Genomic DNA, 24,320 nt, shown 5'->3' on the forward strand with positions numbered 1-24,320 from the left:
CAGGTACTTGTGTAGCTTCCTCACCTCGGACTCTACCTCTACTTGGGCGCTGGTAGCTGACCCAACACGCAGCTTCGAGAAGCGAACATCGAAAGTTCCAAAGACGACATTGGAGATTTGTTAGGTTTTCGACGGCATGGAACCTTTTCTCATTATGAGCGGCTGTTGATTGCTACGCAGTAAGCTTGGGATGGACGAAAGCCACCGACCACGCCGTTAACGCCATCCGCCGGCAATGACTTGACAAGCTGTCAAGCTGACAAGCTCAACCACCACTTCCTTCGTCCGCCAAGCCCGTTGCTTCAGAGCACACCTTATTGGCTCTTCTGGCCTTCAGCACTCCTACGAGATTGCTTCGACGATAACATGCTGACCGGCTTTCTGCTACCGCTTCTGCCGCCCAACCCACAGCAAACATGGTCCAATTGTTTGCTTTATCGAAAAGCGAGTCGCGATGACCAATGGGCGAGGGAAGCTACAGCCAACCAACACAGTGGACGGACGAAGCGGCTACCAAACCTCGGCTGGAAAGCTGCTCTACGGCAGAGCTCCGTGCGTTACGATGAGCTACGGCACGAGTACCCAGCAGTCAAGATACCTTCCTTGCGCTGCGCACGCCTGCAACCTGACACATCCGTCCGATCATGACTTTCGATCATCAACGACATTTCGCCATCGGTGCGACCGAGCGTCGTTTCGTCTGAGTCTCAACGCGGGGAGGGCTGTGTGTTACTGGCTCGCTGTGTACCCCCAACTGCTACCCGCCTGATAAGTTGGGTCGCCTGGTTCCGTCTGGCGGTTTGTTGGTCAAGTATTGGGCAGTCCGATGCGATAGCTGCCTGCTCCCGCCCCCGACAGCGGACTCAGCATGCAGACACCGAGCAAAGCGGCTGCACCTCCGCCGCTGATGGCACCTTGCATCACGAATTCTCTCTTGCGGTTGGGTTCCAGGCTGCACTCCTGACTATTGCCAGTTCGAGGCGGTGAAGAGGCCAGGTTTCCAGAGGAATGGCCGCCTAGCTAATACCACGTGGTCACATGAGCCCTAGATGTCTCCAACTTGTCTCTCGAGTCAAGACTGGACTAGAAGAATTCCGTAATCTCATTTGGCAGCCCCGTGTCTCGGAAAGAGAACAGAAACGTTTGCTACCGCGTACTATTTCCAACTGTTCACACCGAAGGACTCGTTTGGTTTCATGAGCCGCAAGTTGCTCGTGGAGACACAGCTATGCACTCGAGCGCCGTGAATCACCCTCTGGGATGATGAGAAACTCATCTGCAGGCAGCTTATGCCCCAGGCGGCTTATCCCCCTGCCCTACAGCGCGGAGCCTACGGAGATTGCCTTATCGATAGCATATTGCTCCCAAATCCCCTCAGCTCGGCGAGTGAGGCGCAGGTCGCCCAGCGCATAGCGGGTCACACCATCGGCACTCTTCACCTTGTCGTCTGGGCAGACGACTTGTCGTTGATCATCGGGACCAAGTAAACACTTGGCAGGGGCAGCGAAGTCTGAACGTAACCGTCCAGCGTCGCCGAAGTGTACAGACTGCAAACGACACTTTGGAACCAGTCATCGGGGAAGCCACCCCAAACTCAACCCCGAGTTCCAAACCGACGGGTCTCTTAGTCAAGGTTACATCCATCCTCCATATGTTCACTTTTGAGGGTAATCAAATCTCAATGTAACCGTCTCGAAACTGGGCGATTTCGGTTGTGGACTGAACATTTGACCTAGCAGGAGAACATGAAGGCCCCGAGCATCATGAATGTCGCCTTACCCACAAGCCCCTCTGCTCCTGTACCTGCGGCGCCCGAACACGACGGCGTTGCGGCTTAGCGCCAGACGACTTTCACCTCCGTCCATCGTGGGTAACCAAAACATGCCGACGGTTGACGGGCGGTCGAGCTGAACCTAGTTATGTCTCGCAGGCTGGACAGAAGTTTATCGATAAAAACGAGGCAGCAAATCAGGGACACTGCAAAGCGGTGCGGGATCGACCGGTTACAGCCACTATCCGAGTCCATCCAAGTCTTTCCTGAGCTTTGGCTGGTGTCTTCTTAGAGGGGGGAGGCAGGCACAATGCGACTCGAAGTCTGGGCTGTCAGACAATAGAGCTTATTAGCACCGCCCTACCTTTGGTACTTCACCTTGGGCTCGGTCTGTGCCGCAGCGCTTGTTTGTGGTCAACGTCACACCCAGACCTCTGGCCTAACGACGTCGAGACTGCAGCCTTACTGCCCCGCTGAGCTGGATCTGTCAACTTGCAACCGGAATCCCTCGGAATATCCGACTTCAAGCTCCCAGTCAATAAAGGAGAATCCAAACTCCAGCTGAGCGCCGCAATTCTCTCTGCCCCAAGTTCAGGTCGTAGACGAGCGATCCCAGTCACCAGCCAACCGGACTCAAGCTCACACCCCAGTATTCCCGGCCCGCACCGAACCCCGCGCGCGAGCGAAAGCAAGCTCACCATCCTAAGCCCCCGCCGAGAGCCCCAGATAGCGCTCTCCCATTCCTCAGATTTGCAGCTCGAAAGACGTCAATTCCTGCAAATTCTCGATCGCCTGCCACCCAACCCATCCGACAAAACATTCTGCCAAGATGGCCGTCACAGAGCTCGCCCTCCTCCAATTCAAGGAGCTCCCGAACGAGGAGACCAAGGAGCTCCTCGACTACTGCCAGACGGTCCAGGACACCTGGGTTCTCCGCCAGAAACCCGGTCTGCCGCCGAAGCGCGTGGAACGCGGCACCGCCATCCTCCAGCAGGTCGAGGACCCGAGCGTACTGCTGCTGGCCGCACAATGGGATTCTCCTGAGGCGCACCACGAGTGGATCGTCTCGCCTGAAAACCAAAACGTCATGGGCAAGCTGACGCCGCTCATCCACCGCGAGGGTCCGCGGGCAGTGCTATTCTTCCACATCGATACGCCCATATTCGTCCCAGGGCAGAGCATACCGGCAGCGATGGCGGATGGCGAAGCAAAGACGGGGGGTGATGAAGCGGCCGCTGCCGCTGAGTCGGCAGAAGCGGAATCGAAGGACAAGGAGCCGGAAGCGCCGGCAGCTGCAGAAAACAAGGCAGAGGGCAAGAAGAAGGCCGAAGACGAGCCGCCTAACTTATTGACGGCGCCGGTGGTCAGCGTCGGGCGCTTCGGCGTGCGGCCTGAGCGCAAGGAGGAGTTCGTCAAGAAGTACGCCGAAGCGAAGTGGGTGGTCGAGGATGCCTCGAAGCCGTACCCCGTGCGCGGCGGTTGGCGAATCGAGCGGGCTGTGGACGGCACGGAGGAGTTTGTCATGTACTGCGGCTGGTCATCGGTCGAGCAACATAAGGCAATCGCGCAGCACGAAGGGTTCAAGGAGTGGGCAGGCATCCAGGAGTTCGTGACGGGGACGGACATCTGGCACTACAGGAGGATCATGTAGAGACAGTCTCCCTCGGTATGCCCGTTTCGACAGTGTAACCAAACGGGCTGGAGTTCCGCGAGACGAGAGGCCATGGCCCTGTTCCTGGGATAGACGGGCGAGGATCAGCAGAATCAACGGCGTCCAAAGAGGGCCAGGCCGCGCGACACACGACATGGAGAGAGCCCATCAGCACATGAAAGTTTCCCCGTCTTGCTTGTTTTTGGTGTGTTCAATGGTTGCTTTTCTTCATTGGACAAATGTCTGCTAGTAGACAGGAGACAATCCATCCATCATTGCAATTGCCTAGGTAATCCCTCGACGCCATATCGTTTTGATGCTACGGTTCTAGCTTCCTTTTTCACCTCGTCATGGTCTCTTTCGGGACATGAAGACACTCAAAAAAGGACAAGAAACCGCATCGTTCCCAGACCGACCGGACCCAGTGTTGAATGTATGCGAAAACCAGAGGGGGACAAATCATTCCATTGGACCTCAGTGTCAGGCTAACTGACAAAGTTCTAGCAACTCCGCCCCATCGAAGACATTTTTTAATCCCTTTTTTTGTGTCGAGTTATTCAGCGTGCTCGACTCGCTTATGCGGAGGCCTTGCCGCCCTTGGGGTTCTTCTTGGGAACGTCCTTGATCTGGAGCTCTGTATGAGGGGGAAACGCCCGGTCAGCTTGTATTCTTACAATGGTAGTTCGTCTTCTTCGGTGCCCGTTTGGGCCAATGAGGGAAACGCAGCAACGCGCCAACTCGAGAGGCCGGGTAGAAGAATGCGACGGTAAAGACGTACGAGGAGGGAGGGACTGCTTGAGCTTCTCGGCCTTGTCGTTGTCCTTGAGGACGAGGGTGTACAGGTGACGCTGGCAGCGGACCTTGAACTTGATCTGGGTGCTCTTGCGGTTACGCTTGATGCGCGCGGCTATTGTTTTCAATCGTTAGAAATCTCAATTCCCCTTTTTTTTCGCAATCATAACACCCAGGTTTCCGCTATCCTTCGACAACAAAACTCGTTCTCGTCGGTTCGCGGGCGATGGTGGTCAGGGGAGGATGTGGGAAAATGCATACAAGAGGCGTCCTTCCTGCGGGCAATCTCAATGAACTGCAAAAGACGAATTGTTAGTCAAAACTTCCCCTGGAGAAATGCATGGGAATTGCCCAGCATGGCAACGACGACCGTACGAACCTTCTTGATATCACCGATCTCTTGAGGCATCTTGGCGGTATTGATGGGGGTTTTTGGCGACAATGAGGGGGTCTACTTGTCTGGTCGATGGGTGGTTTTGTCATGGGACACTTTCGTGGGTGGTTTTTTGGTGTGAATTTGATTTTGTGGGATGGACCCCTGGCGCCGGACCGCGCGAGCTGCCAGGCGGGTGCACGGGCCACTCGAGTCTGTCTTGTCCTTCTGCTTCCCCTTCTGGAGCATTTCCATTCCTGCGACTGTGTCGGGAGATGTGCACCGATCGTGCAGACGGTCTCTGCGTGGGGCCCGAGCAGCCTGTCCCGCCACAGGCAGCAGCGGGTGTGCTCCCACGTCACTGTGGCTTGACGCGTCACCCGGAGCTGTTCGCCCAGACATACTCGGCCTGTACCTTGGCACGAGTTGACGACGCTTCAACTCAATTCTGCTTGCTAACACGTTGCTATTAGTCTATATCTACGTGTTATTTTTCTCATATAATTTTAGCCAGAGTAGATCTTGCAACAAGCCTGAGGTTCTTTCAGTTTAACCAGCAAACGCACCGCCACACCTAGTTCCCAAAATGCCCACCCCACTCGACAATGCTATGAAGTCAAAGGTGAATCTTCTGGGCCTACCTGTGTTTGTATTGGCTAACATTTCACAGAATGCAGTCCTTGGTTAGTTCTGACGGGAATGTGCATGAGAAATCTTGACTAACGAACAACGAAGCATTCGGAGGCTTAGTTACGGCTGTTGCCGTATGGGCCATCTACGGCGGGGACATGTTTCCGGTAGGCGCCGATCCAACTGGCAACCCCGAGGAGTGGACAAGAGAAGAGATGAGGAGATGGCTAGCAGCAGTACGAAAACTTCTTATATCTGATCGCTGAATTTCATGCTGACCTGTCGGTAGCGAAACCTATTTCCTGGGGAGTCAGACACGAGGGAAGAGTTGCTTGCGAGGGTCATGGCCAACATGAGGGCCCCTAGGCGTTGATCGTGATGGAAGCACTGGTTTCAAGTTGGTGGCTTTTAGGACAAAAAGGATGGAACTTTGATAAGCGTCATGATTCAACTACCTTCCTCCTTGATGGAGGCCAAAGCCACTTGCGCAAAGTGGGTAGTATAGTTACTCTATATGATATTTTGTGGAGTTTTCGCTCCAGCATGGTGTGGCATGATGCCTCATTGATCTTATGTTCCAAAACCGCCTACAACTCATCTCTACCAGTGGTCGTTCCGACGGTGGGCTCGTCCTTGGTGACCTTACCAGTGGACTTCCAGTTGAGTGCCTTGAGACGCTCGGACAGATGAGGGTGAGAGAAGTGGTACGTGGCGTAGACCCAGTCGGCATCCATGGTGCTGAGGTTCTGGATCTGGAGCTTGAGCAGGGACTTAGCCAGCTCAACGGAGTAGCCAAGCTTCTGAGCAAAGGCATCAGCCTGGAACTCGTACTTGCGGCTCAGGATGTTCATCAAGAGCTTAACAACAGTGTCCATGGGCGAGAGCGCATCAGAGAAGAGGATGAAACCGATGATGATGGGGTGCTCCTTGAGGAAGCCAAAGTCGGCGTACAGGGAGTTGTTGCTGATAAAGACGGAGAACAGAGTGAAGATGTACAAGAAGTGGACCTGGAGTGGATTAGTTGCGGAAAACATGCTCATGAATGGCTTTGGGAACATACCTGGGAGATGCCAAAGAGACGGGTAGTGTGACCCAAGCTCCAGTGACCCAGCTCGTGAGCCAGAACAGCCACGACCTCCTGCGTCTCGCTCTTCTCGATGAGGGTGTCGTAGATGACAATGTGCTTCTTCCAGGGGAGACCAAAGAAGTAGGCGTTGCTATGGGCGCTGCGCTTGCTTCCGTCGATGACGTAGAGCTCGTGGAGGGGGAAGTTCAGGCTCTTGGCGAGGCTCTCGACACCGGTCTTCAGCTCGCCCTCTTCCAAAGGCGACAGCTTGTTGAACAGAGGCAGGATCGCGATCGGGTAGATGGTAATCATGAAGACCTGAAGACCAGCGGCGAACAACCAGAGGTAGAAGAAGAACTGGTTGCCAGTCTTCTTGACAATGGAGAGGAAACCGGCGAGAATCGGGGGAGCGATGACAAAGGCGAGCAGCTGGGACTTGATCATGTCGGTGATGAACAGCTTGGGCGTCTGCTTGTTGAACCCGAACTTTTCCTCCAAGACAAAGGTCTGGTATACCGAGCTGGGAAGCGAGAGGATCTGCTGGATGACGATGAAGGCCAGGACGAAGACGATGGAGTGCGATATCTCGCCGGTGAAGCGCGCAGGCGCGAACTTGAGCAGCAGGTTACCGGTCCAAGACCACAGCTTGGGGAGGACATCGTATTGGATAAAAGCAATATTCTGGATCTGACCCCAGAGACCGTTGACGAATTCGAATTGAGCTTTAGCGCGACCGTAGGCTTGAGACTTGTCGAAAGTTTCCTGTGAGATTTCTTGTTCGAGGACCTTGGGGGGCTTTGTCTTCTTGAGGACTTGGTACTGGCGCAGCGAGAGCAGGCTCTCGAAGACGAACTGGCCGACCGAGAAGCCGAGAATGAGACGCTTCCATGGAAATAACGGGCGGTCCAAGAACCGGGCGAGGCGCTGGAGGAAATCCATCTTGCTGCCTCCGTCCTTGCTGTTGAAAATATGGCAAAGGAGGGACAGGAAATGGAGGTGTTGGTTTGAGGAAAGAGGGACAGGTTCCGTCCGTGTTGCAAAGCAATCAACCCGGTGAGCAGCAGGCAAGCTGTCCACAGTGAGCTTGGCCCCCAGACAGCCCAAGTGGGGGCCGCACAAGCTGAAGTTCGGAGCTTGCGGGAGTCGGCAGGGGTCATGATTCGCTCCAAATTCTCCAGGTTCTTTCTACGTTGACTGGCTGAAACACCCGGCGAACGCAACGTTCCGCCCCGTTTAAGGCCAAAGCCCCTTTAGATGCATGAATTACGGCAACCCCCGTCAATCGCAAGAAAGTCGGCCGCAAAATCTCAAGCAGCTCGTCGAGGCCGATATCGAGACGTGCGAGATCTACGCCAGCAGCACAGAGACAGCACAAACGCTGCCAAAATGATGCGCCAATCGGTCACAAGCCTATCGAGGGCTTCCCTCGCCCGCCCAACTGTCCAGCCTGCTCGTGTGGTGCAGACTGTCTCCCAAAGGTGACGATCGAGATATCCCCTCCAAAGAAGCGACAAGGCTGACTGGGTGCCCCTTCAGGACGTTCACCTCCCTTCCCTCCCTCCGTCCTTCAATTACTCCTCTCACGTCTGCCTTCCGCCGGCCAGCGATCACGCCATTTGCCCCTTCAACAGCAAATGCCGCCGATGTCGTCCCCACAAGTGCCGTCACGCAACATCCTGCTCTGGCCTCCATGCGGCTCTGCTTCGGCCCGCGTAACACCATGAACCGAAACACCCGATTGATCCAGAAGCGAAGACACGGATTTCTCTCTCGCATGAAGACGAAGGACGGCCGCAAGATCATTGCACGGAGGAGGGCGAAGGGACGCAAGAAGTTGGGTTGCTAAGGCTGTGCGCCACTTGGAGTTTTTGCGACTGTGACCGAACAAGCGAGGAAAGCAGGACGCCGGCGCATGCCAGAGAAACAGCATCGAGAACACAACCTCGTTCGTTTGGCGGGATTTGCGCCATGCATGCAGCATGTCCGCGCGGTGTTGAATGCTAAAAGGGCGACTATGACGGCTCAAGATATAGAGTCGAAACTTCTCGAGAAGCAGGAAGTATTCAATATGTATCAATATGAATTCAATGTACAACAATCATCCCCACACGCTTGCTGTACACTGGCAATTGGTTACCGCCTTCAGTTGGTCGAGGTCCTCCAGATCAGTGTCTATCACACCAGAGCTTAACCCAGCGATACGTGGACACTTGTTTCTGAGTACATTGTGAAAAGGCACACTGAGATTGAGGCGCGCAACGTTAAGCCATGCAGCCTTCAGACTTGACGGTCTACCAAGCTCTTAGAGCAGAATCGCTTTGCCGGTTCTACCTGAGTCCTACATCTATAACGAAAGCACCGGGTCGAAAACATTGGATGGAGAGAACCAAAAACATCACAACCTAGCCTTCCATACCAGACCGTCTGATTTTCCCATGTCTGCGCGGCAACATTCTCTGGGTAATGACTTCGGTCAAAGATAATAGTAAATCTGTAATCAGGGACAACGACGATACTGACGATCCAAGAAACGACGATAGCGATTGTAACAACGATAAGGCGATTAGAGGCGAAAGCTAGCAAACAGGAAAAGTAGTAGCTTTAGCACGGGAAAAATAGGGGAACTCGTCCATAAAATGTACGCCAGTTGCCCGGGAGTATCAAAAGGCACATGCACGCTCGTGCACCTTATGTTCGTTAACATCTTACTGTATGTTCCAGAAGTCTCGAATGTTGTTTCCCGCATCTTCGGTCGGTAGCTGGGCCCGAGAAAGAGGTCGGCTGATGCAGCCCTACCAGGTTCTAAACATAAGCGACGTGCGAATGGCTCACGGCAGTTTTCCCAAAACGGACAAAAGCTATCGGCAATTTCCAACCCATCTTTAAACTTTGATATCCTTGACCATGATCATCAATTGATTTCTCGAGGAATATCTAGAACACTCTGGACATGCTCGCATCACATGATCAGACGCAGTCAGAGATTCAGGGTCCACGGCTCGAAAAACATTTCGTCATGGCAAGATAGCTCGACGCGTCGATTCGCGTCGAAAAAGCAATTAAGGGTCCTGGGGTGCTACCTACGTTTGACTTTAGGGGTGACGACGGTGGTTACATACGCACCTGCTTCAGACAAGAGGAGCTCCCAAAGCCTTTTAATCCCCAGCTTTCCTTCTTCCGACGTTGAACGGTTATTGTCTCTGTCCTTGACAACCCATCCTTGCCCATTGACTTATACCAAAATTCTTACCCAACATGCCTCCTAAGAGACGATCAGACGCGAGCGACGTCTCGGACTCCTCGAAGAAGACCAAGACGACCCCGGAGGCGTCTTCCTCTTCAGAGAGTGAGCCTCCGCGTTGGGCCGCCAAGAGCCGCTTCAACAAAGTCTCCAACACGCGCAATTCAGACCGCGACTACAAGGACAAGATGGCGGATGCCAAGAAGGCTTTCGAATTCATCTGCAGATGTCCCTGGGGCACTAAGCGTAACCTTGGCGGTGAGGAGGAGGAAGAAGATGAGTGGGAAGACGAAGACGAGGATGACGAGGATGAAGATGAGGAAGAAAGCGACGGACCCAAGCCCAAGTGCGACCTCGGCAAGACTTGTCTCTGCGAGAAGCCCGCTGCGGACCACCCTGATGCTCCCTATGTCATCATGCGTGCCGGCTACTACAAGCTCATAAACCAGCAGCCCAACGTCCAGGTCCGCGACCCGGACTTCTTCGGCATGCACACCTACAACGACCACCGTGCCTACGGCATTATCGAGATCATTCAGAACCTGGTCCTGGATTTTGATGAGGTCAGCGCGAACTGGAAGGAGCAGTGGGTCATCTGCGAGGCTCTGTCTCCCTTCATCTGGTATCTCTCTGGGGACGACTTCGCGATGTGAGTTTCATTCCGAACAATGTTATATACACAGTACTAATCTCATGACAGGCGTGATGACGGCGACTTCGCCAGCCTGACAGCCAAGCTCGTCGGCACTCTCTTCCTGTCCATGCTCGCCCGTCTCGAGCGCATGGGTCTTTTGAAGCCAGACTCTGAGGTCCGCGACCTTGGCATGGTCATGGCCGGCTTCATCAAGTGTGCCCAGGCTTTTCGCGGCTACTCTCTCTTGGAAAGACGATGACAAGACCCGCAAGTCCAAGGCGCGCCCCTTCGTCTATGTGCCCTCCCACTTCGACAGCTACGTCGCCGCCTATGCCGCAAAGTACAACATCATGTTTGGCGGCGTCAAGGAACTCAAGAGCCTTCTCGACGATGTCGACGAAGACGTTGACGTGCCCGCGGAGAAGGACGGCGAGGACCCCTGGGGCTTCAAGGCTGCCTTGAAGGAGTACAAGGCCGAGCGTGGCGGCAAGATTGGCGGCGACTCTCTCGACAATACCGGCTGGTCGTCGGCGGAGCGCAAACAGCATGCCTTCCGTAAGAAGGACCCGCTTCCCAAGGACATTCTCGACGGTCTCAAGGCCGGTGAGGTGATTGGACTTGCCTGAACTTGAATGGCTCTATTGATTGCCTTTGTATCCTTATGTTGAGGTTGTGTCGTTGTATGTTGTTGCAAGCGAAGGATACCACTTTGAATTGTAGATGGTCTTTTTTGGATAGAGATTATGGATTGGAAAATGTATTATCACTTTAAGAGTCAAACATTAGACGGGACTAGTGAGACCTCCTTCGCACGACTTGGAGTCGGTATAACACGCCAAAAACAAGCGGTCACTCGCGTCACCGACCCAAATCTTGTACCTGCCCTGGGTGTTAGGGATAACCCAGTTCTGGCTGACCACATCCCACACGCTCAAATCCTTCCTCGTCAACTGCAGCTGCACCGTGGTGCTCTCACCAGGCGCCAGGTTCTTGGTCTTCTCAAAGTCTCTGAGCTGAATCACCGGGGTCTCGGGCCCGCCGCTGGGGAACTGCACATAAGCCTGCGCCGAGGCCTTGCCCGAGTACTTGGACCCGGTGTTCGTGACCTTCACGGAGACGGTGAACATCACGTCGTACAGCGCAGGGTTGCCGCCCTGGGCACCGCCAGCCGCGGGGCCGGGCTTTTGGGTGGTGCTGTATCCCGGAGGATACGGGTACGTCTTGGTCTTGGCGTCCTCGACGGCCTGCTTCGCCTCGCCCTCGGTGCACCAGGAGTAGATGTACCGGAAGATCTTGTTGAAGCCGGAGGGCACAACACCCTCGGTCCAGTCGGGAATGGGGGCGTCGTACACGAGCACATCGCCCTTTGCGGGGCGCGCGGGAGGGGTGGCGCTGAGGGCTCCGACGGAGCTGATACTTGCGTCGGTGAAGGAGAAGTTGGTGTAGCTGAGCCCGTGGCCAAAGGCGAAGCGCGGCTTGATGCTGTTCTTGTTGAGATAGCGGTAGTCGATGTAGAGACCCTCAGTGTACGTGTCCTGAGGCTGGCCGGTCGAGCCGCCGGTGAGCTTCGTTACGGAATCGGGGAGATCAGACTCCTGCTTCGTCATGCTGTAGGGCAAGTGGCCGGAGGGAGAAGCATCGCCGAAGACAGCGTTCGCCAACGACTCGCCAGCCTCCTGGCCGGGAAGGTGGGCAACGAGCACGGACTTGACGCTGGGGAGATCGATCCAGGAGTCGACCACGATCGGGCCGACGGTGTGGATGACCACGACGACGTTCTTGTACTTGGCGGCGGCGTCCTGGACGAGCTTGTTGCCGTTGTGCCAGGCGTCAAGGCCAGATGAGCTCCGGTCACCGTTGTTGCCTTCGACGACGTACTGGTTCTCTCCCGAGTCGGAAGTGATGAAGACAAATGCGACATCGTTGTCGGTGGGCGCAGGGACTGACGGGAAGCTGTCGGTGTTGTAGAATGTTACGTTGCTGGCTCTCTTCTTGAACGCAGTGATGGGGTCGTCCAGGTAGACGTAGTCGACGGTTCCGGAACCCCAGCCAATACCGAGCGTGCCCTTGTTGCAGCTCCTATCGGCACAGGCATTAGGTCCGTCAGAGTTTGTCTGGGCATCAGTGCCGAAGACCTTGATCGGGGCTGATGTTGTGATGGGTAGAAGGCTGTCCGCGTTCTTGAGCAAAGTAATGGCCTCCTGAGCAACCTGCCTAGCAACGAGATAGTGGTCATCCTGAACTGGGACCATCTCATTGACAACGCCGCTGGGACTGAAGGGCCATGCTCCCGGATATAGAGGCCCCTCGCGATCCCGAGTGCCCGTGGCGAAGTTGAGCTTGGGGAAGCCCTGGTCTTGGCCCATCTGGTACCAGGTTGCCACGATTCTCGTAGTCATGTCGTTGAGACGGCTCATGGGGACAGAGCCGTTAAGCACCGACCTCGTGAGGTCGTACATCCAGTAGCTGTAACCGAAGAGGGGGATCTGGGTGTCGCCAGGCATGTTCAGGTCAAGACCGGCGAGAGCAGAGTCGACTCCGGACATGTGGGCCAGCCAGTCAGACATCACGGTTCCTTGGAAACCGAGCTCGTCTTTCAGGATGCCGTTGATTAGATAGCTGTTCTGGCTGCAGGCGGATCCGTTGACCTATGGTGTTGTTAGTTGACATTGCCAACATATGACTTTGCTACCCGCATACCGCGTTATAAGCCGTCATGACGGCGCCAACTCCTTCTCGAATGCCGTCTGCAAACGGCCAAAGGTACAACTCATGTAGAGTGCGGTCGTCTGTTAAGCCAGTCAGAATCTGAAGTCTGCTACAAAGCCAGGTGGTCAACAAACCAATGTTGGAGCTGTAGCCCTGCTGGAGCGTGTTGTACATGCGGTACATCTCCTGCTCGTTCCCAATAAGATGCTTAATCGTAGCAATGACACCTTGCTCCTGAACGCCTTTGATGGTCAACGCAGCGGCTTTGCCCTGCAGGACGGGATCGGCGCCGAAGCCTTCCCAGTTTCGACCGCCCCTCGGCTTGCGGCCGATGGGACCCACGCTCGGTCCAAGATATATGTTGGCGCCCTTGCCACGGAACTCTTTCCCCATGGCTACTCCTCGAGCGTACATCAAGTCCTTGTCCCAGGTGGCCCCGGTGGTTATACCGGACGGGAACACCGTGACGTTGTCGGCCTGACGGACGCCGGTTGCTGAGTCTGCAAGGCAAAGCTGAGGAAAGCCAACACGCTCGGCGCTGCCCGTGTTACCAACGCAGCGGCTGTGCAGGTTAGTTGATGTTCGCGATGTAGCTTCTCGAGTACGTACCCTGTAATGTGTTAGTCTAGCGCACTTCGCGTTGAAACTCTTCACATCTATCTTACCCATGAAAATGCCGGAGCCAGAAGTGATGTTGGTCTTCTCAGCCAGCGTCATCCTGTCAACGAGAGCTTTCGCCCTCTCATAGCTGTCCGCCCAGTCCGCCGTCCAGCCACCGAACGGCGCCGGGTAGTAAGACGCCGCAACATAGCCGGCGGGAACTTGCCTGACATCAATCGCAGCGGCATCACTCCACGACACCTGGCTCGCAAGCGCAACAAGGGCAAGAGACTTGATGCCGGCCATAGTGTTTGCCGACTTGTTCCGAGCTGGGTGCTGATGAAAGCACTGGCAAAAACACACACGCGCACAGAAACGGCAGCTCAACGCAACGAGGGAGCAACAGAGCAAGCTGGCAAAGCTCAGAAACACTTGCGAATGGTATCGCGGCCATTACTACTTAACTTATACAAAAGTCGGGCAGAGTGGACACACCCACTCGCGCAGATCTCCGGGCGCCCGTGCCAGCACAAGATCCGGCGCCCTGCTTTCAATCTTTGAATACCATGGTTGCATTGCACTTGGGGTAGCGCCCATCCTCATGACTCTCCCGTGGGCTCACATCTCAGAACGCTTCCCCCTTGCCTGTCACAAGGGAGAGCGGGCAGCGGGCAGCAGGAAAAGGGGTGGCCCGCGAAGCTGAACAAGCAAGCGATCACCCCTTGGCGACGCATCAACGATGTATGTGACTGACGTCGGCCACGAAAGCACACAGCACACAGCCGTGGATGTGTGTGTACCCGAGCTGTTCGGGGGCGGAGAGAGGTGTAATGTCATTATAGCAACCGAAAGGGTCCATGGGCATCAAGCAGGCACATATAGCACAAGCCAGATATTGCAACACATCAAGGTTGCGGCCTGTTCCTTTCGGGCAGCTGGCTTGGCCGCGAAGTCGGGCCTATGCGTGACCAAGAGATAAGTGTAGTGCGGCCGATCAGCATATCGCGTAGAGCGTAGCGTTAGAGTAGAGACTAGAGAAGAGTCGGTAAGCAGTATTCGCAGAGGGGTGGGCAAGGGACGTCTGGCAGAAGGCGGGGAAATGTGACCCATAGGGAACCATTCAAAGACGTTTCTAGAGCTTGGGATTCAGTCGGGTGAGGGACCGAGAGCTGCTGATTAGCTAGCTGGCTCGCTCGCTTCGGGCGGGAGTTGGTGTGTGGACTAGTTGGGGGTTCAACCTGGAAGCGAAGCGGCATTTCGTGTGTGGACGTTTGGGGGTCGCGTTGCGTTGCGTTGCGTTGCGTTGCGTTGCGTTGCGTTGCCAGTGACCGGAGGAATCTTCAAGTCCGTTGGGGAAAAAAACACACTTGGGAATAATGCGGTGGATATCATGAGATTAGGGGAACATGGACAGACGGACCCACGACCGAGGCCCAAAGCGATGACAGGTCCGGAGACGTTAACCGTAAATGTCGACATATCCCGTAAGGGGTGACAATAATTGCAGATCTCCTTCATTGCTGGAGAGATGCGAGGAATACGCGCAGCGCTGAGCGCACGCGGCGGGCTGGGGGGATGATCATCGCCCATCGAGCGGTCTGCTCTAGGAAGGCCGACCTCTGATCCGGCTCGGCTCCGAAGCGGGGAGAATGGAGTGGGCGAAAGGTCGGTTACTGTTGAATCTGCATGCTGGTGTCGCATTGCGGGCGTGATCAACTGAGCAAAGCTGGCAGTTTTTCTTGATAATAGTGCATGCGCATCGGCAGAAATGGGTGTGTAACAACGGCGGTAGAGGTGGGAAACATCTTGACGCGTGACCACCCTTTTTTTTTTTTTTTTTTTTTTTTTTGCTTCCCATGTCTTTATGGTCGGGCATACAGCTCTAATGAGACTAGAACGACTTGGAAGCGAACGAAGCGAAGAGCTCCAAGCGGTTGGAAACCCCAAACTCGGTCCGGCAGCGGGAACCAAAAAACAGGGAACAGGGATGACACTGCACAGATTTCGGCTCTTGACTGCACGGCAGACCAAGTTGATTGGTGTCGATACCGGCGGGATTCACTCACTGTGTTTTTTTTTTGGTGTTGTTGTCGCGCGGGATAAAGGGCGAATACATAGTATCATCGAGGTGTCAATTATGGCGTGGCATTGGTGTTCTTGAATGCGACATATGACAACGATTGAGGAGCTGTCGTGTGGTGTGGGAGTGGTCACCACGTCGGCTGTCGGTGATAGTAGTTGCAGATAATTGACTCAAAGATTGGATTGTCATTGCAGGGGAGATCGGGAAAACCATGCCGGAGGTCGAAGCAAGATTCAGTGTGTAACCCTCAGATCAAGCAGCTAGTCGAGGTAGCTGTCCGTCAACTTCAGATGGCTTCTAACCTCGTTGAGGCAAGACTCAGGGCGAGCAGACTGAATGTCTCAACCCCGCTTGATTACCTTGTGAGCATCTGATCTACAGGCACCGGAAAGAAGGATGGATGGGAAAGTCAGAGATGGGTGACTGTGAAAGAGGGTTGATTATAGGTAGGCGGTGGATGTGACGAGAAGGAAGCTACGACTGGCTGTAAGATAAAGCGGTAAAAGCAGGATGACATAGCTTTGCCGCCGAGCCAAGCCACTACTCACGTCTGTTTCGCTCTCTCGCATTGGAGTTGCATCTGCCACACTTCTTTAGCTGCTGCGGCTTCCCGTCTCCAGCCAGATATGTATACTCTTTGCACGATCCAACTTGGCGTCACTTCTCATCAGCCATTCTTGACGGGCAACATCCCCAGCTCACCGAACGCCCGACTTGCTTACTCGAATCGTCGGAGTCCGATATGAGCGCGGTCCGCGTGATGGCACGAGAGGGACGAGAGGGGGGCCCCCTCATCATCGAGGGCGCTACCATAGCACCAATACATCGCAACGAAACATGCAAAGAGGGGTGAAGAAAAAAACAACGCGTCGGTATTACGGCTCTTTTATTGATTAGTCTGATGGAGACATGTCGAGTCTCGATCCGACTTTGATGTAAACGGCAATGATTTTGTTGAGCATCGGCGGGGTCCTCGTCCGGGGGAACAAGTGACCAGCACCAGCACCAGGCCAGGGATCGATGATGGATCGTTTCTTGTAGCCAGGAACCCGAACAAACAGCCCGCCTCCTTCGACCGCAAAGGGCCACCGGTTCGCCGTTGACCAGGACCCGGTGCTCCAGCTTTTGCCGTTGGCCTCGTTTTTTTTTTTTTTTTTTTTTTACACCATCGGTTTGCACGCTATTGTTTCGACGACACCCAACAGAAGTGGGAACTGCCCAGCTATCCCCTGGTTTTGCGCTTCGACGAGTCCACCACCTAATCGATGTTGTTCAATAAGCGGCAAGCCCACTCACCGCGCTGCTTGGCTCACCTTGGCTCACGTGGCGCCTAATGCGACCCCAGCTTCTCAGACTGATTGCTCGAGGCAACTTTCTTTCCAAGTTTTGGCCCTCTGCCGCTCTCTCTGGCACACTCTACCATTGCTATTTTGAAAAGAAGTTCAAGGGGGCTCTTGGACGGTTAAAGGTTCGCACGGGCGTCTTAGTGTGTGTTATCATGTTACCGTCCCTCCGTCTCCGCGAGATGACATCCCATCTCACCCACGTGGGTTGCCTCGAACATGATTCAAGCCAGTACCATCGTAAGCAATTCTCCCTCCTTGGGCACCGAGTTCTGTGTGCTTCCAGTTCCACAACTGTGGTTAATATTGTTCAGGGAACAAGGCCTGATACGCCTGCCATCCGATTGAGGGCCACCTGATGGCCAATGCTGTATCTTTCCCGCATGTTGGCCCCCGGCTCCAGCCTGGGACTGGGACGTCTCGAGGCCGCTTCCCTGCCGATGGAGGCGCCGCCTCCAAAGACGCCAGCCATTCCCATCACCTCTCCCCAGTCTCCAGTCTCCTCCCCATCGCGACTGGCGCTTGCTTTCCCAATGCCGATTCCCGCGGGACCTGTGCCTGGCGCGATCTCTCCAACATGCGGAGGACTTGCCGGAAAAGAGCAAGGTCTGGCGTATTGTTTGCTCTAGTGCGAGATTTTTGCCCATCTCCCCCGGCGTCCACGCAACACCAATGGCCGATGTGATTCGGCCACGAGGCCCAACCTCTCCGGGCAACCTGTTGGAGGCAGAGTGGATGTGACTACGGAGAACGGACTCTCACCGCAACCCTGACAAACTGCACCAGGGGTTACGACTCGCTGTCGATCCACCATGGCCTCTACACCCCGTTGGCGGGCTTCTTCAACGGCGTCTTACCTCACTTCGAATGTATAAGTTGTTTGCGGCTGCATCGTGAGGGTGCAGGTTTTCCCTCGATCTCCTGTCCGGTGTGCCCTACGAGCGAGTTCTCGAGAGATCCCATCACTGTTGCCCTGAGTCGTCGCTCTGTCCAGCCGTCACCATGTTGTCCAAGTTGGCCCTCATTCCTCTTCTGTCCGCCGCCGTCTCGGCATCGCCCATCGATGTCCGCGCCCCGGTGACCGACCTGAACGGCAGAGGTAAGCTCCCAAATCATGATGCTTCTTGCTCTTTCAAATGACCATCAGACTAACAAAAAGCAGCCGTTTCAATCACCTCTGAGGACTTTGCCAACCTCGAATTCTACACACAAGTACGTACAAACTCCTCCAGCACATTCTCTAAGACCTCGAGTCTAACACACATTCGTGTAGTATGTCCAGTCGACTGGTTGCAACAGCGACGCCGCCGCCGGCGCGAGCATCGTCTGCAGCTCCGACGCCTGCCCCTCCGTCGAGGCCAACGGCGCCAAGGTCGTCGGCACCTTCTCCGGCCCCGTCTCCGGCGTCGAGGGCCTCGTCGCCACCGACCCCGTGAGGCAGAACATCGTCGTCGCCTGCCGCAGCTCCCACAACGTCCGCAACTGGATCACGAACCTCCTCTTCGGCTTCGAGGACTGCGACTTCGCCGACGGCTGCAAGATCCACTCGGGCTTCTCCAACGCCTGGGACGAGGTCAAGGACGAGATCATCGCCTCCGTCCAGGCCGCCAAGGCCGCCAACCCAGGCTTCAGCGTCGTCGCTACCGGCCACTCCCTCGGCGGCGCCCTCGCCACCATCGCCGCCGCCGAGCTCCGCCGCGAGGGCTACCCGACCGACATCTACACCTACGGCAGCCCCCGCGTCGGCAACGCCGCCTTCACCGACTTCGTCACCGTCCAGGCCGGCGCCGAGTACCGCGTCACCCACGTCGACGACCCCGTCCCCCGCCTGCCCCCCATCTTCCTCGGCTACCGCCACACCAGCCCCGAGTACTGGCTGTCCACCGGCAGCACCACCACCGTCAACTACACCATCAGCGACGTCAAGATCTGCGAGGGCGACGCCAACACAAAGTGCAACGGCGGCACCTTCGGCCTCAACATCGACGCCCACGGCTACTACTTCAGCAAGACCGGCGCCTGCAACACCGACGGCTTCGAGTTCCGCGAGAGGGAGGAGGAGATTTCCGACGCCGACCTCGAGAACCGCCTCAAGACCTGGGCGCAGATGGACGTTGAGTTCTCCAAGGGTCTGGGCTTTTAAGTAAACAACACGAGGAGTGACGACGAGTTGAAAGGGAGCACCAGGGCAACATCATGACCGCGTTATGATCACACAGGGCAGACAGGAAGCGGGCTTCTGGAGTTTTTGGGATGGAAGCAAGGACCTAAAAGATACCACTTGAGGACGCGGGGGAAAAGGGATGTAAACGTCCTCGTGGCCGGGGCATTATCATCGTTTAGATGATGCTATTCACGTATATAATCATTGTACTACATAATCCAACACCAAACAATTGCCCGGCGCGCTCACAACATATTTCTCCATCCTCCTCCCATCAATCAACGACTTTCGCCGCGATGGTCGGTCCCAACGGGTTCCCGAGCCTTCCACTCGCTCACATCAGGCTGCGCTTACGAAACGCGCCGTCGGTTTGATTCCGGGGCATATGCATCTGACTGACTCGCCACAATATTGCGCAGAGAGGCGAAAGCTGACGATAAGACCGGGGTCGTGGTTACCAATTGAGCGCGGCTGACCTAAATCAGGGTCTTAACAAGAAGAGTAAGTGTTTCGTCTCCTAGGGTCCCAGAAAGGCATGGCTTTTGTTCCATGTAAATGAGCTGCAACGTTCTGCGCTTGGCAAAGTATTGAAATAAAGTTGCAACCGTTCACCTGAGGGTGTGGAACCATCACCAACACAACCCACGTTCATGGAGCACTGGATGCTACCTAATAATTGGACCCGTCGTCCAGTTTTCCATCGTGAGATATTGTAGAAAGCGTCTTTGCTAAGCCTCTATCTAGCTGAATGCAATTCTGAGAGTCATACTCATACAGTTTTATAAAGTGCCACTCCATGATAGCAGCCATAATGCTGCCGTAGAAAGGGGTATAACGAAAACGACGAATGCTCGATCCGGGTACGCCCCAGCCGAGGCCAATTCAACCTTTCTTTCCTAACGCCCCAAAGAAACCCTAAAAAAAAGTTCTCAAAAAAGAACACTGGAAAAGAGCTGTAAGCCAGATCATCTAAGAGCCTCGGAAAAGGAACTGCATGTCCTCCGGACTGAGGGACTCCATTGCTTTCTCGTCAGAGTTGACGGTAGAGTTGATCATGTTTGTCTTCTTCTCCTGAATCAGAACCATACGACTCTCAACAGAGTCTTCGATGCAGAGACGAGTGATGGTGCAAGGACGAGTTTGACCGATGCGGTGGCAGCGGTCCGCGGACTGCCATTCCGCTGCAGGGTTCCACCAACTGATAATCGGCAAATCAGCAAAAGCCAACAAGTCGGGGCGAGGGACAAAAAACTTACGGGTCAACGATGAAGACACGGGATGCCTCAGTGAGGTTCAAAGCCACGCCACCGGCTTTGAGAGACACAAGGAAGCATTCGACCTCGGGCTTCGTCATGAAGCAATTGATGGATGCTTGACGCTGCGCGGGGCTCATGCTACCGTCCAGCATCACAGTGGTAATGCCAGCGCGACGAAGGCGCCACTCAATCAACTGCAGCATAGACGAGAACTGCGAGAAGATGATGGACTTGTGAGAGGCGTTGTTGGAACGCAGCTTGTGGAGCTCATGAACAAGGAGCTCAATCTTGGAAGAAGATGTCCAGTTCTCCATCTTGATGCGGTTGATGATGGACGACTTCTTGACTTGTGTCTCATCCTGCTCGATTTCGGGCTGCTCAAGATCGATCGCCAAACTAATGTGGCACTGCGGGCAATCAGGCTGGTCAGACTGCATAAGATAGCTTCTAGCACACGCACGGCAGAAGTCGTGCTTGCAGCGGCTCCTGATTGCATCTTCGGCAGCCTCGTCACAGATACAGCAGACGAGAGTGTTCTGGCCACCCTCGGCGTTCTTCTTGAGGATGAGATCGGGGTGATCGGCGACTTGGCGCATCTGCATAATGAGTCCGAAGATGTTGGCATAGTTATTGAGCAAAACGCCCTGGGAGACGTACGTCTCGAACTTGCGCTGACCATTGGTCATGATGCTGTTGGCGAAGTCATTCTCCACTTCGCCAAAGAACTGTCGGTTGACGTAAATCTCCTTAACGGGAAGTTCCATCGCATTGGTATGATCCTTCTTCTGGCGGCGAAGCATGATACGACCGGTCATCAGACGAAGCTTCTCGAAAGCCTCGGCCCCCGGACCATAGTTGCCAAACTTCTGGATGGGGTTGAGAAGCTCTTGGTTGAAGACGGACACATGCTGCATACCAGCATGATTGCAGCTCTTGCAGCGGTGGTCGTCATCCAGACTCCATTCCAAGCCAGCACAAGGGCACTGCTTGCACAAGTAGGATGCGTATGGCGTAATTTCGAGAAAGCGAATCAAAGAGAAGAATTCGCCGATGCGGTTCTGGAGGGGCGTGCCAGTCAAGCACCATCTGTACTGCGTCTTCAGAGCGAAGCAAGCCTTGGCCGTCATGGTGGTTCGCACCTTGATGCTGTGAGCCTCATCGAGAATAACGCGGTGGAAGTCGATCTGGTGAATCAAGCTCTCTTCCTTGTGAATGCCGTCCTTGCGGGTGAAACCCTTCTCTTGCTTGCGGAACATGGACTCGAGACTGTTGTAGGACATCATGATGACATCAAACTTCTTAAGCTCTTTGAGGGTCATCTGCTTTGCCTTGGCGAGGGAACCATGGTAAACGAAAGTCTTGAGAGTGCCGTCGGTGTAAGAGGCAATTTCAGCCTGCCATTGCATCAATGCAACCGGTGGGACCAGAACAAGAGAGGGCTTCTTAGCAGGATAGTCGGACATTATCAACGACACTGCTTGAATGGTCTTGCCAAGACCCATCTCATCCCCAAGAAGACCACCCTTGTAGTCCGTCTTCTCCATGGCGATCATCCACGCGACACCCTCGAGTTGGAAAGGCTTGAGTTGACGAGAGATTTGCGTTGGCTGGACGATCTTCTCAGGCCTTATGGGAGGAAGGGCCCGAAGCTCATCCCACATCGTCTTAATCTCTGGATGGTGCAGCTCGAGCCTGTTACGCTCCATCCTGCCTCGGCGACGAGAGCCGTGCTGATAAGCGCGGCGGTGACGAGACTGTCTGGCGATGGCGGCTTGCAGATCACCATTGTCATTGTCGTTGTCGTCGCTCGACTCGGTTGTGACAGAGGCCTCATCCGTGTATTCATCCTCGTCAATGCTGGATTCTGGAAGCATTTGAGGAGTAGGACGGCGCGTGGACTGTCTGGCAGACTTCTTAGCCGGCTTCTTGACAGGTTTCGACGTCTTCTTTGGCGGGCCGTAAACGTCCTCCGAGTCGCTATCTTGGTTGGCCAGTGACAATTCCGACAGAGAAGAGTCAGAGTCGTCGGCGATATTGGAGGTCTTTTGCTTCTTTATGGCAGGCTTCTTGGCGGAAGCTGCGCTCTTAGGACGGCCACGACCTCGTGCAGCAAGAGGCTCGTCATCGGAATCAGCCTCACTAAGGCCAGCAACGGAAGACTGGACGGTCTGTGACTTTAGGTTGCGTCGACCGCGCAGCGAGTTACCCACCGCCAGCGGAATCTGAGAGTATTCCTCTTGCTGCAATCGCAAGGCGAGATCAGCATCAGAAACTCCACTGGTGCTCTTGGCACCGAGCTTGCTGTCTTCTTCGTTCTGGAGGCGGCCAACAACAATGGGATCAGGAGAGCCGTCTGAATAAAGTTGGTCGTCTTCGCTGTCTCCAAGCTCGAAACGCTTGCGCTTGGGCTGGGCAGAAACACCAATGGTGCTCTTGACATCGAGCTTGCTGTCTTCTTCGTTCTGGAGGCGGCGAGCAACGATGGCATCAGGAGAGTTGTCTGAGTAAAGTTCGTCGTCTTCGCTGTCTCCGAGCTCGAAACGCTTGCGCTTGGGCTGGGGGTTGAGTGAGTACTTGCTATGTCGCAGAGCGCGCTCGCGAGAGAGGTCCGCGGCAGTTGGGAGTGCTATCTCGAAGTTTGCAGCCGACTTGCGAGAGCGCGTGGTCTGCCTCAAACCTCCACCAGCTGCTACAGATGGAGCGGGGGTAGCGACATTGCTGGTGGCGGGAGTCGAATCCTCGCTAGCTGAAGTAAAATCGGCAGAGGCCGCAGCAGAGGGGGCCGAGGAGACGGACTCGGCGGTGGCAGCAACCGACTTGCGAGGTCTGCCGCGACCTCTAGGGGCAGCAGTGGGTGTCGAGGTGTCAACCTCGGGAGCTTGGGGACCTGGCAGATTCTTGGATGAAGCAGATCTAGTGAGACGGCCAGTAGTGGAGGCCAGGTCGGGGGAATCTGAAGATCGTGTTAGTATTTCGATACTAGCATTGCCTCTAGTCGCACAGCAGCATCTTTTTGAGATGGAATATGGAGTTGCGATAGAAAAAATAAGAGATTCAGATTGGGGTACTCACTGGTTCGGGTGGAAGCCAAGCTCTCAGCAAGAGAAGGACGACCACGACCACGACGGCCGGTCATTTTTGCAGGTGTCTCTTTTGGCTCGGACTTCCGGTCGAAGAGGCAGGAGATGATGGAAGTCGTGATCTCACACGAAAAGGATGAAATAGCCTTCTCAGTAGTGTGATTCGCGCGGAGGTGAAGGTTTGACACCGGACAGATAGAAAAGTTGGGATGGGGGAAGGGTGGGACAAAGCTCGGGATGTGTGTGTGTGTGGCAAACCGTAGCGTCTCAGTCGCTTATCGCCGAAAGTGAGCACCCTGGCTGGTACAGCTGCCGGTTGACAGATTGGGCAGTGGGAAGGGGAACTGTGACGTGAGCAGCAGGAGCAGGAAATTGCTGCAGTCTGCTGTGGATGCGAGAAAAAAGGAAGAAGAAAAAAAGAAGATGGGTGATGGAGAAAAGTGAGTGGTGAATGGCGATTGCCACCTGTCTGCTGCTACTCCTTTTTGTCCAAGCTGAAAGGCCAATCGCAAGAGGAAAGTGGAAGAGAATCTGGAACGCGCTGAGAGCAACCCCAAAAATCGGCCTCACGAAAAAAGAGGACCCTCTACGCGCAGTCACATGACCTTTCCGAGGTCCTGTCAAGGGAGGAAGGCGTCTAGAAGGGGTGTCTGCCTGAAGTTTGGGCTTAGAAGGGTTAGCTGGTGTGCTGGTCCCTTTGAGCCTGCAGGGTGCTTTGAGTACCTACCTAGGCAGGCGAAAGCAAATGGAAGAATGGAAGCATGCAAGCACTTAGACGGCCTCCGCTGGGTGGATACTGCTGGACTTTTTTACATTTCAATTGCCTCTCAAAAAACGCAAAAGGAGGATGTTTTGCATTTCAACCTCCTGATCTTGTAATTGCAGCAAGAAAACCTTCAGTCGAATTGCCTGCTGTCAAAGAGTGAT

The 24,320-nt window shown here is 54.9% G+C and overlaps 9 protein-coding genes across 9 annotated transcripts; 5 read left to right on the forward strand and 4 right to left on the reverse strand.

Moving 5' to 3' along the window:
* Window positions 1-2,600: 2,600 nt before the first annotated feature.
* Window positions 2,601-3,422, forward strand: CGCA056_v004449 (uncharacterized protein; the record flags this gene model as incomplete). The annotated part of the gene is made up of 1 exon (XM_037319704.1): window positions 2,601-3,422. One exon carries the CDS (start codon window positions 2,601-2,603, stop codon window positions 3,420-3,422), a length of 822 nt encoding a protein of 273 aa, XP_037180512.1.
* Window positions 3,423-3,997: 575 nt separating this feature from the next.
* Window positions 3,998-4,623, reverse strand: rpl-38 (60S ribosomal protein L38; the record flags this gene model as incomplete). The annotated part of the gene is made up of 4 exons (XM_037319705.1): window positions 3,998-4,056; window positions 4,201-4,329; window positions 4,476-4,509; window positions 4,594-4,623. 4 exons carry the CDS (start codon window positions 4,621-4,623, stop codon window positions 3,998-4,000), a joined length of 252 nt encoding a protein of 83 aa, XP_037182113.1.
* Window positions 4,624-5,173: 550 nt separating this feature from the next.
* Window positions 5,174-5,590, forward strand: CGCA056_v004451 (uncharacterized protein; the record flags this gene model as incomplete). The annotated part of the gene is made up of 4 exons (XM_037319706.1): window positions 5,174-5,209; window positions 5,258-5,270; window positions 5,323-5,453; window positions 5,507-5,590. The coding sequence occupies 4 exons, from the start codon at window positions 5,174-5,176 to the stop codon at window positions 5,588-5,590; spliced, it is 264 nt and encodes an 87-aa protein (XP_037182114.1).
* Window positions 5,591-5,804: 214 nt separating this feature from the next.
* On the reverse strand, window positions 5,805-7,222 carry STE24 (CAAX prenyl protease 1; the record flags this gene model as incomplete). The annotated part of the gene is made up of 2 exons (XM_037319707.1): window positions 5,805-6,224; window positions 6,278-7,222. 2 exons carry the CDS (start codon window positions 7,220-7,222, stop codon window positions 5,805-5,807), a joined length of 1,365 nt encoding a protein of 454 aa, XP_037181753.1.
* A 447-nt stretch (window positions 7,223-7,669) lies between these two features.
* On the forward strand, window positions 7,670-8,129 carry rpmH (50S ribosomal protein L34; the record flags this gene model as incomplete). The annotated part of the gene is made up of 2 exons (XM_037319708.1): window positions 7,670-7,761; window positions 7,820-8,129. The coding sequence occupies 2 exons, from the start codon at window positions 7,670-7,672 to the stop codon at window positions 8,127-8,129; spliced, it is 402 nt and encodes a 133-aa protein (XP_037181755.1).
* A 1,409-nt stretch (window positions 8,130-9,538) lies between these two features.
* On the forward strand, window positions 9,539-10,784 carry CGCA056_v004454 (uncharacterized protein; the record flags this gene model as incomplete). Its single annotated transcript, XM_037319709.1, has 3 exons — window positions 9,539-10,173; window positions 10,225-10,373; window positions 10,411-10,784. 3 exons carry the CDS (start codon window positions 9,539-9,541, stop codon window positions 10,782-10,784), a joined length of 1,158 nt encoding a protein of 385 aa, XP_037180727.1.
* A 156-nt stretch (window positions 10,785-10,940) lies between these two features.
* Window positions 10,941-13,773, reverse strand: bglF (putative beta-glucosidase F; the record flags this gene model as incomplete). The annotated part of the gene is made up of 4 exons (XM_037319710.1): window positions 10,941-12,806; window positions 12,859-12,947; window positions 13,002-13,429; window positions 13,502-13,773. The coding sequence occupies 4 exons, from the start codon at window positions 13,771-13,773 to the stop codon at window positions 10,941-10,943; spliced, it is 2,655 nt and encodes an 884-aa protein (XP_037180728.1).
* A 4,122-nt stretch (window positions 13,774-17,895) lies between these two features.
* LIP-2 (Lipase) lies at window positions 17,896-19,036 on the forward strand (the record flags this gene model as incomplete). Its single annotated transcript, XM_037319711.1, has 3 exons — window positions 17,896-17,992; window positions 18,056-18,105; window positions 18,167-19,036. The coding sequence occupies 3 exons, from the start codon at window positions 17,896-17,898 to the stop codon at window positions 19,034-19,036; spliced, it is 1,017 nt and encodes a 338-aa protein (XP_037182111.1).
* A 990-nt stretch (window positions 19,037-20,026) lies between these two features.
* On the reverse strand, window positions 20,027-23,449 carry RAD16 (DNA repair protein RAD16; the record flags this gene model as incomplete). The annotated part of the gene is made up of 3 exons (XM_037319712.1): window positions 20,027-20,255; window positions 20,314-23,266; window positions 23,386-23,449. The coding sequence occupies 3 exons, from the start codon at window positions 23,447-23,449 to the stop codon at window positions 20,027-20,029; spliced, it is 3,246 nt and encodes a 1,081-aa protein (XP_037182112.1).
* Between the last annotated feature and the right edge of the window lie 871 nt (window positions 23,450-24,320).

The sequence above is a fragment of the Colletotrichum aenigma genome (genome assembly GCF_013390185.1).
Source record: "Colletotrichum aenigma strain Cg56 chromosome Unknown KSG_Cg56_contig03, whole genome shotgun sequence".
Taxonomy (NCBI): domain Eukaryota; kingdom Fungi; phylum Ascomycota; class Sordariomycetes; order Glomerellales; family Glomerellaceae; genus Colletotrichum; species Colletotrichum aenigma.